Source organism: Nicotiana tomentosiformis, chromosome 10 (assembly GCF_000390325.3).
Source record: "Nicotiana tomentosiformis chromosome 10, ASM39032v3, whole genome shotgun sequence".
NCBI lineage: Eukaryota > Viridiplantae > Streptophyta > Magnoliopsida > Solanales > Solanaceae > Nicotiana > Nicotiana tomentosiformis.
In genome coordinates, this window is record NC_090821.1 from 42,430,688 (window position 1) to 42,442,244 (window position 11,557).

General features: G+C 41.7%; 1 protein-coding gene across 1 annotated transcript; it reads left to right on the top strand.

Annotated features, from left to right (window-relative positions):
* The first annotated feature begins 4,049 nt into the window (after window positions 1–4,049).
* On the top strand, window positions 4,050–4,754 carry LOC138900081 (uncharacterized). The gene has a single exon (XM_070186787.1). The coding sequence runs from the start codon at window positions 4,050–4,052 to the stop codon at window positions 4,752–4,754; it is 705 nt and encodes a 234-aa protein (XP_070042888.1).
* Window positions 4,755–11,557: the final 6,803 nt, after the last annotated feature.

An 11,557-nucleotide genomic window follows, 5' to 3' on the forward strand; every position in this document is an offset into this window, starting at 1 on the left:
CACCTCTCATATACGCCGTTCCCACACATAATTCACGTAACAAATAGACCAACAAGTCATAATTACCTCAAGTCAAAGTTAGACACGACACTTACCTCTTTACGCAAACAACTCAATAATCAACCACGGCTTTTTCTTTCGAACAAGTATCCAAACCAATCAAATCTAGTCAATTTTTTTTTGCAAACAATTCAAAATAAGCTTTAGAAACTACCCACGAATAAAAAAGGTTTAATATTTGATGAAATTGAAAAAGTCAACCCTAGGCCCGCTTGTTCAAAATTCAAGTTTCACACAAAAATTCGATTACCCATTAACCCTCTGACCGGTTATATGATTTATTTCGAAATCCAACCTTAATTTGAGGTCAAAATCTCAATTTTATAGAATCACTAAATTCTATCCTAAACGCTTATTTCTACCATGAAATTTCTAGATTTGATGTTAAAAACTCATGAAAAGTAATTGGAAATTGATAGAAAATAAATTAGAGTTGCTTACCAATGAATTCGGGAAGAAAACGTTCTTCACAAATTGCCTCTAGAGTGTTTGGGGTTGAGAAATGGTATAAAATGAGCTAAGTCCCGATTTTTTCTTATTTTACCCAGCTGTAGGTATCGCATTTGCGAACACTTGTTCGCAAATACGGAACAGTGATCACAAATGCGCTCAGTTCCTCAGGTCCCCAGAAGTCGCAACAACAACAAAAGTCTTGCTAATGTGAGGAGTCCCCTCATCGCAAATGCGGTCTAAGCTTTGCATTTGCGAAGCTTCCAATCCCCAGTTCCTAATCGCAAAAGCAACACTATGGTCGCAAATGCGATCACCCTCTGTCCGCAAATGCGACAATTTTCTTATCAAATGCGAAGACCCTGTCCCCAGCCCATGCTCGCAAATGCAATTTCTTGACCACAAAAGCGAGGCTCGCAAATGCGAGCCAGACCTCGCAAATGCGAGATCTGCAACTGAACACCAGTAACTGGAATGCACCAGCAATCCCAAACTATCCAAAACTCATCCGATACACACCCGAAATTCACCCGAGCCCCTCGAGCTCCAAATAGAACATGCACACAAGTGTAATAACATCCTAAAAACTTGCTCGCTACCTCAAATCGTCAAAATAACATCAAATAATATGAATCGATCATCAATACTCAAGAATTTCAACTCAAAACTCATTTTCATACTTTTTCACATAACGCGCCGAAATGCACTCGGGTCATACCGGACCCCAACCAAAAGTGTATACAAGTCCAAAAATATTATACGAACCTACTGGAATCGTCAAAACATAGATCTGAGGTTGTTTACCAAGAATGTTGACCGTGGTCAACCCAAATCTCATTTTAAGCTAAAAGTCACTTTTTCTTCAAATATTTACGTAAAAACTTTTCAAAAAATGACACGTACCCCGAACGCCAATCAAAAAATATCAAATGAAGCTATAAGAAGTTTCGGGACACGAAAATAAATGATAGTACTCAAAGTGACCTATCAGGTCGTCACAGATTATTAGTTTGGTTTGGTATGTTGGTTTCCTTTGTATACCCCTACAGGCAGCCATTAAAAAGTTCTGAAGCTTTGAATTCGAATTCATGCGTTATAGAATACTATTTATTTGAATTGGACGTTGTTGCAAACTATTAGGAATATTCTTTAGAATTTATATCTTAATCTTAAGGGCGTTTGGTGACAATTATCGTTGATTTGGCTGGATTTTCAGACTGAAACTCCAAAGGAAAAAGAACATGTTACATATAAACAATAACAACAACAACAACCCAGTAAAATCTCACTAATGGGGTCTGGGGAGGGTAATGTGTACGCAGACCTTACCCCTACCCCGGAGGAGTAGAGAGGCTGTTTCCGAAAGACCCTCGGCTCAACATGTAACATATAAAATACATACAAATAGCATATGAAATACATTTATAGATTGTATTTTCAAAATAGTACAGAGCATTAAAGTTATATGAAAATTTATTTAAGTCGTATGTTGTTGTTGTATCATTTTTGTATAAATATTATATGAAAATTGTAAAAAAGTTATAAATAAGTTGTATATTGTATGAATAGTTATATGAATTTTGTATTTAAATTATATGAAAAGTATATTTAAGTTGTATACATATAAAATACGTCTAATAATACATACAAAGACATTGTTGTATAGGGTAAAATATGATATGACGTGTGGCTGACTAAAAGGAGGATACGTGGAATCCAAGACGGAATGGTTGAGGACCGAACGCAGCCACTGCGCTTGTCACCGGAATGGATAACGTTCATAAAAGTGTATTAAATGCTCTGCACCTGGTAGCATTTACTAAGGAATATTGTACAGCATTAAGAACGACGGTCCGTTACAAATAATTTGGCATCTACACTCAACGTTACATCTTCATCAATGACCCTCATAATTGACATTAAAGGAGGGCACGATCCTAGGACCTTCTTCCCTAGAGATAGCTATAAATAGTGAGCTCAGTTACCATTGTAAGGGACACGAAATATTTGGCAAGAGCATATATGATATTCTATACAAAGCTTTATACCATTTCACTCTCTTGCTTTTTGATTCCATCATTGCTGTGTTTGAAAACCGTGTTTACGGAATCACTATCTTTGCTATTTCATCTACATTTTAAGGCTAAGTACTGGGTATTTCTTCGATTATTATATTATTTCAGGATCAAATTAGTTAACTTGTCTAGAAACCACGTATAAATTCAACTGTACCATTTTATGGGTAAACAGTTTGGCGCCCACCGTGGGGCCTAGATAGATGTGCAATTAAATTGATCCTTGCCTCTTTTATTAACGTGTTTTGACTATTTTTGTCTTATAAAAAATCGCAAAAAATGGTAGATAACACTGTTAACGATGCACATAACCCCGAAATTTGAGGGGATCAACCTCATTTCGAGGACGCAATCAGTGACACCTGCAATGAGGGGAATGATGCCATGCTGGTGCATGACAGACGGTACCCTCGACAGGTTTGGGAAATAAATCCCGATGATGCTGACGAGGAGCAAGTAGCAGATGCTGTGAGGATCTGCAAGAGCAACAGGCAATCATTTTAGGCTATCTCAAGCGGCAGGATCAGGTTATGACGGAACTGAAGCATGCACTATCAGGTGCTTCAAATAATACAAACAGGCGCGATATGATTCCTCCCGTTGTTCCCGTAGACCAAACAACATAGAGAATCGATAACAACACTCTCAGGGGTGAAGTCGGCTCTGATAGGGCTGGGCGCAGCAGATCAGGTCTTAACAACGAGAATGATTCATTCAAAGACGAGCTTTTACGGTTCATGAGGGAAGTAAACACCCGCATGGATCAAATCCTGGGTGCACCACTAGTATTGAAAGGCCCTAACTCGAAGAAGTATGTTCAATTACCGTTTAAGCCAAGTGCAACACCAGTACTAATCTCGAAGCCTTTCAAAATGACTGAAGTTCCAAAGTATGATGGAACTTCAGACCTACAGGAACATATTACCACCTACACAAGGGCGGTGAAAGGAAATTATCTAGCTCCTCACGAAATTGAATCTGTGTTGCTAAAGAAATACGGCGAAACCCTCACGAGGCAAGCCTTAACGTGGTATTCATTACTGCCTGAGCATTCCATAGATTCATTTGAGATGCTCGCGGATTCTTTCATTAAAGCTCACGCCGGGGCCAGAAAGGTTCAAGCTCGGAAGGTCGACATATTCAGAATGGCACAAGGAGAATCGGAATTGTTACGAGAGTTTGTCACCCAGTTCCAGAAAGAAAGAATATTGCTCCCAGCCATCCCAGATGAATGGGCAGCTAAAGCATTAACCAAAGGATTGAATCCGAGAAGTTCAGACATTTCACGGAAGCTGAAGGAGAGCCTGGTTGAGTTTAAAGCAACAACCTGGTCAGATGTTCACAACCGGTACGAGTCGAAGATAAGGAATGAAGATGACAGACGGTTTTACATCATCGTCCAAAGGACGGGAGAAGAGTAGAGAAAAATCAAAGGATGAATACAATGCGGATAGGCGGACTACGATGTGCCCATATTTGCCCTACGAGCGTACCGAAGGCCGTGGCAAAAATTTCCGAGCAGCAAACAAGTTCACCATTGACGGAGGGACTGACCGTGGTCGAAACAATAGATCACTTCAAGATAAACAAACATCGGGGTCTCGAGATATTTCTTACCCCAGGTTATCAGAATATAACTTCAACGTCAGTGTAGTGGAACTAGTGTCAGCCATGAGAAAAATTAAAGAAGCACGATTCCCGAGACCTATAAGGTTCGATTCCAGCCAGAGGGATCCCAATTTATGGTGCGAATACCACGGGACGAACGGTCACCGGACAGGGGACTGCCGACATCTTCGGGAGGAAGTGGCAATGATATTAAAGAATGGTCATCTCCGAGAATTCTTGAGTGATCGAGCTAAGAACAATTATGGTCGCAACAATGCAGAATCTTTGAAAGCAGGAGAAGAACCCCCACGCCAAACGATCAACATTATCTTTGTGGGGAACGGAATTAATGGGGTCACCTTTTCGGCGGCAAAGAAGACTAAAATATCGATAACTCACATCAAAAGACTCCGGGAGGATGATATCACTTTCACAGAGGAAGACGCAGACGGATTGCTGTTACCATACAACAATGCACTTGTAATATCTTTAAATGTGTTAGATTTTAAAATTAAGCGTGTTCTAGTAGATCCAGGAAGTTCGGCTAATATCAAACAATGAAGAGTATTGGAACAAGCTAAGCTCACCGGAAGTATTATTTTGGCGACAAAACTCCTCGCTGGATTCAACCTTGCAAGCGTGACGATCCGGGGAGAGATCTTGCTGCTCACGAATGCTGAAGGAGTAATGAAAACAACTCTCTTCAAAGTAGTGGATGGTGATATGGGATACAACATCATCTCAGGAAGGCCATGGTTACACGAGATGAAAGTTGTATCTTCGACGTATCAACAATTGCTGAAGTTTTTGACGCTCGAAGGAATCAAGCAGGTAAGAGGTGACCAACCGGCAGCGAGGGAGATGAATGCAATCTTAGTTTATAGTAGCAATGGGAATGAGCGCACGACATAACAATTATAGGAATTGGCACCTACTCCCGAGTTAGAAGAGATTATTCCAGGGGAAGAATCGTTAGAACAATATCAGGTGCCGAGATATTTCCAAGTTCCAGAAGAAACGGACGCAATGAAATCCATGGCAGAGGAACTAGAGCAAGTGGCATTGTTTGAAGAATTCTTAGAAAGAAAATTTCACTTGGGGACAAGACTGCATGCCAAGCTCAGGTCTGGTTTTATTGAATTCCTTGAAATTAACGTTGATTGTTTTTCATGGTCGCACGAGGATATGACAGGTATCCGATGGAAATAGCCGTGCACAAGCTGAGTTTAGATCCCAACATACCACCGGTACGGCAGAAGAAGCGTCCTATTGCTGAGGCCAGAAATAAATTCGTCAAAGAAGAGGTAACCCGCTTGCTTAAAATTGGTTCGGTCAAAGAGGTAAGATATCCAGACTGGCTAGCCGATGTAGTAGTAGTTCCTAAGAAGAACAATAAATTTTGTATGTGTCTAGACTATAAAGATCTTAATAAGGCGTGCCCGAAAGATTCGTTTCCATTGCCAAATATCGATCAAATGATTGATGCCACGGCCGGGCACGAACTGATGAGTTTCCTTGATGCTTATTCCGGGTACAACCAAATTAAGATGAACCCGAAAGATCAGGAAAAGACTTCATTTATAACAAATTTCGGTACATATTATTACAATGTAATGCCTTTCGGGTTGAAAAACGCCGGAGCCACTTATCAACGGCTCGCAAATAAGATGTTTGAAAAGCAAATAGGAAAAACCATAGAAGTTTATATAGACGATATGCTCGTTAAGTGTTTGAATGCAGGTGACCACCTTAAGAATTTGCAATAAACATTTGATATCTTGAGGAAGCATAACAATGAAACTTAACCCTGAGAATTGCGCATTCGGGGCTAGCTACGGTAAGTTCCTGGGATTTCTAGTCTCACAATGGGGAATTAAAGTAAACTCTGACAAAATCAAGGCCATAGACGATATCCCTGATCAATTAAAAAATGTGAAGGAAGTCCAAAGACTCACATGAAGGTTAGAAACTTTGAGCAGGTTCATTTCCCGACCATTGGAAAAATGTCATCGCTTCTTTCCATTGCTCAAAAAGAAGAAAGATTATGAATGGACGCCGGAGTGCCAGCAGGCTTTGAGGGACCTGAAGAAGTACTTATCAAGTCCTCTATTGCTTTCAAAACCGAAAGAAGGCGAAACATTACTAGTCTACCTCGCATTTCAGAAGTTGCGGTAAGTGCGGTTTTAGTCGGGGAGGACGAAGGTACGTAATTTCCTATTTATTACGTTAGCAAAATTTTAGCGGGAGCAGAAACTCGCTACCCGTATTTGGAAAAACTAGCCTTAGCTCTCGTAGTCGCCGCTCGAAAGCTGAGGCCCTATTTCCAATGCCACCGAATAAGTGTGGTGACTACTTTCCCGTTGCAGAAGATACTTCATAAACCCGAACTCTCGGGCAGATTGGCCAAATGGGCCGTCAAAATGAGTGAATTCGACATAGAATATAAACCGAAGACTGCAATTAAGTCACAAGTCTTGGCTGACTTTGTGGCCGATTTTAGTCTATGACTGCTATCTCTGGCAACCAAGAAGGCATTAATGCTGTCAAAATCGGCATCAGGGGTTTGGACCTTATTTACAGGCGGAGCCTCGAATGTAAAAGGGCTCGGGCTCAGAATAGTTTTAATCACGCCTTCAGGGGAAACCTTAAGGCAAGCCATCAGCACGATCCCTTTAACTAACAATGAAGCAGAGTATGAAGCTTTGATTGTAGGGCTCGAATTGGCCCGGGGAATTGATTCTGAGGTTATAGAAATCAAATGCTACTCACAGCTGGTGGTAAATCAGGTTTACGGGATCTTTGATACCAAAGAAGAAAGTATGCAACAATACATGGTAAAGGTCCAGGCTCTTTTGGCACGATTCCGAGAGTGGTCAATAACTCATACCCCCAGAGAGGATAATGCAGAAGCGGATGCATTAGCAAACTTAGGTATATCGACAGAAATAAAAGGATCGGTGTCCGGAATAGTGGTACAACTGATGAGCTCCATCCTTGATACGAATGGTTACTACGAGGTGAATTCGGCTAGTATGGCCTGGGACTGGAGGAACGAAATAATCAACTACCTCGAGCACGAAAAGTAGCCCGACGATCCCAAAGCATCACGGGTGTTACACACCAAAGATACACGTTATAGCTTCAGGAAAGGCCAATTGTATAGAAAATCTTTCCAAGGCCCACTCGCCCGGTGTTTAGGAGCGTCAGAAGCTGACTATGTCATGAGAGAAATCCACAAGGGATATGCGGCAATCACTCAAGCGTAAAGTCTTTGGTGCTGAAATTTGTACGGGCAGGATATTGCTGGCCTTGCATGGAACAAGACGCCAAAGACTTGGTACGAAAATGTGATAAGTGCCAACGCTACGCATCACTAGTACATCAATCGACAGAACCCATACATTCGTTTTTGTCCCCATGGCCATTCATGAAATGGGGGATGGACATCGTCGGACCGCTGCCACCGGCTCTCGAAAAGGTAAGGTTTCTTTTAATTTTGACTGATTAATTTTCTAAATGGGTGGAAGCAGGTTCGTATCAGAAAATCGGAGAACGCGAAGTGGTCGATTTCCTATGGAAAAATATAATTTGCAGGTTCGGAATACCAAAAGAAATAACATGCAACAATAGGCCACAACTTATCGGTGCAAAAGTTACAATGTTCTTCGAAGACCTAAAAATAAAGAGAATCACATCATCACCTTATCATCCGAGCACAAACGGTCAAGCGGAGTCAACAAACAAAGTGATCATGCAAAACCTCAACAAAAGGTTGGAAGAAGCAAAAGGCAAATGGCTCGAAGAGTTGCCCGGAGTCCTATGGGCCTACCAAACAACGACCAAATCAAGTACATGAGAAACTCTTTTTTCCCTCGTGTACGGTGCTGAAGCCTAATCCCGGTTGAAGTGGGTGAACCCACTTTGAGATATTATCAGATAAACGAAGAATCAAATGACGAAGCAATGCTAATCAACTTGGAACTACTCGGGGGACGCAAGGACTTGGCGCATGTAAGAATGGCAACTCAAAAGTAGAGGATGGAGCGATATTACTATTGGAGAGATAACTTATGATTTTTCAAAGTAGGAGACTTGGTTCTATGAAAAGTAACACAAAATACCCGGGATCTCAACACGGGAAAGCTAGGTCCAACGTATGAAGGCCCTTATCGGATTTCAGCTGTAACTGGGAAAGGTTCATATGAGTTGGAGAACCAGAATGGAGAAACGTTTCCCAGTAACTTGAATGTGGCACACCTCAAAAGATATTATTGTTGATGAACAACACTCAAACAGAAAGTATGTGCTACACTATTTTTTCCTTCGTTCAGTTTTTGTCCCAATTGGGTTTTTTTGGAAAGGTTTTTAACGAGGTAGCGATGGAAAGCATACTACGAAGACAACAACAATAAGAACTTTGATAGCAAGGAAAACGAACAAACGTCCACTCGGGGATGATTAAGTAATCTTTGGTTCGATAGCAAATTCCCACCGGGAAGTTAAGTTTGCTACCGAACAGAGGTTACCCGACCGTTCATGGGCACAACCCACTAGAGGACTGTTAGATATTCTTTTGCTCGATAGGATGGATTTCTAAGGGGAAGCAAGATATGTTACCGAGAGAAGGATTACCTAGCAATTCATTGGTGGGACCTTCGAAGATACAAGACTTCCAGTGTTCCAATTCGCATTCTTTGCATTCAAACACTAGGGGGAATGATATGAGGATACGACAACAATGACTGCCACATCAACCGGGAACAAAAATTCGGAAATAAAATGCATCATCGGGATCGGGGGTTGCGCAGCCAGCCCCATAGAAACAAGTTGTACAAGATAGCCACAAGTAATGGCAATTTCTTTTCTACATAGCAAAATGCTTATGTAATTTCTGAAAATAGAAGGAATAAAATGAAATCCTTTTGCTTTTATCTTGTTTCTTGTCTGAACTATGAGCTAACTTTGTCATTTGAAAGTTAAACAAGTACTTCAAATGTTAGTGCCGTAATGAACAGGAGACGTCCTCTTCAAGAGCACCGTAAATATAAGAGGGCCCTCTTATTATAAAACCCTCACGTTAAAGGGTTGGTTCCGGAAGAATCAATGACCGAAATCCAAAATTCCATCGGAGAAAAATACACCTGAAGCCGCATATGAAAAGGACGCAAAAAGCAAACTTGCGCAAATATTCATAGAAATCCTCATGTAAATGGGAAACTTGCGCCAATATTCACAGAGATCCTCATGTAAAAGGGAAACTCGCGCAAATATTCATAAAAACCCTCACGTAAAAGGGATAATACTCGGAACCAAAATGCTTCGAAGAAAAGGCATCTGAGACTACACATAGTAAAGCGTGAATTGAACAACATGCGTAGAATTCTTGAGCAAATACAAAACTTAAAGGCTTGCATGGATATTCAAACGAAAAGTAAGACTCAAAAGGCACTTGAACAAAGAGAAGAAAATATGTTTTTATTTACAAGAATGGGCCAAAACGTTACAAGTGCAAAATAAAAGCTAAACTGCAGCGCCTCCGGAACCAGGAGGGAGAGAAGTATCCGCATTGTCGGGAAGAGTAGGTGGTTCCGCCGATGGCTTAATGTTTTCCCCAGTTTGGTCTTCGGCTTCATCGCCTTCCGATCCTTCTTCAGTTTCCGAAAACTCAGAATCGGAATTAGAAGAACCTGGAGCATCACTCTGCGCCGGGAGTCCATTTTTTGCTGCCAACTCAAGCTCTCGGGCCTTAGCAATTTTGGCATCAACATCAATTATACCAGCTTTGGCCTCTTCCAAGGTTTTCCTCCTCATGCTATTCATGGAATAAGTTTTTTCAGCAATGGGGGAAGCCGTTTGGCGCTTAAGTTCTTCTTTTAGTTGAATAACTTCGACAGAAAGGTTTTTCCTGGCGGATCTAGCAGATTTGAGGCTGACGTCAAGCTTGAGGACAGTTAAACTAAAGGGCCTATTATGCTCGATAGTTTTCCTGTACTTCTCTTCTAGCTGGGCATGTTTCGCCTCCACAATATCAAGCTCTTCACTTTTGGAGTTCAAGGTTGCCTCCAAGTTAATCACTCTTTCAGCGGAGGCAGCCTCACAGTCGGTTGCAGCAAGAATGACTTTTTGGAGTTCTGCCCATTTGGCCTTGGCCTCATCAAAATTAATCCTCAGCGGCCCAATTTCTTGGCTGAAGGTTACCACTTCTTGCTCACTTTGCTGCAAACGAGCCTCCAAAACAGCGGCCTCAGTAGCTCTGGTTTCCAGTTCCGAGAGGGGGACAACAGTCTAGTCCCGTTCCGCCAAAAGTTGATTCTGTTCAAAAGTAAGTTCTTCCTTCTCACGAATCAACCTTTGAAGGCCCTCAGAGGCAAGAAAGTTGGACTATAAAATAATAAGAGGAAAAACTTTGAATACGTTCGTTCAAAAGTAGAAGAAATACCAGTGGAAAGAAGGAATGTACTGCCGCGGCATTATGCATAGCATTGTTCAACAAACACTCACCTAAGAGTGTCTGAATCTTTTTCCAATATTTTTTTGAAGCCAAAGGCTTCAGGTAATTAGCAAGCTCCATCGGTCGTGATAGCAGGTTGTACCCAGTAGAGACCGAAAAAGTAATATTCCTCCTCCTTTGTGGATCTTCAGAAGGGGCAGCATAATTTTGCCCCAAGTTCCCATGAACTGGGGACTATGGAGGAGGAACACCTTCTTCATGGTCAGGTGCGGCCGATGGAGATGGTGTAGCAACCGCTGGTGAAAGAGTAGACGAAGATGTAAATGATGTAGCAGTTACTGGTGTTGGTGAAGGTGGAGATGAAGCTGACGGAGTTGAAGAGTAAGAAGTAGCTTCATCAAATGCAGTACTGGTTGTTTGATGCTCTCCAACCAAAGATGGCAATGACCTAGTACTCAGCCACGCAACACCGGTTGCAGTAATTGGGGCCCGAAAATGGGAGTTGGCATATTCTACCAAATCAGACTCTCCCCAAAGTGCCGAGACATCGTATTAAGTTGGTGTAACTATCTTAACAGGTCGAACATCCTATTGAGATGATGAGGATTGTCGCCTTCTATGTAAAGAAGCTCCCTCATCAACAGCTTCTTCATCATCAATCATCACGGTGTCTATGACCGGTCTAGAAGGAGGACCAATCATCATTGCCATCGAAGATGATTCGGTGGCATCAACCTTTGCACTTTTATTCTTTTCCCCGGCCGCGGAGGAGCGTCTTCTCTTTGTTTGTTTATCCTCCGGTCGGGACTTCGTAAAGAAATATTTTCACCCGCAACAGGACCGGAGATACCGCAACACTGGTGGGAGCCATCGAGTTACTGAAATATGCGAAGGGTGAAGAGATGATACAACT

Bases quoted from the DNA above. Each gene is read 5' to 3' on its own strand.
- LOC138900081 (XM_070186787.1), top strand. From the start codon at position 4,050: ATGTGCCCATATTTGCCCTACGAGCGTACCGAAGGCCGTGGCAAAAAT.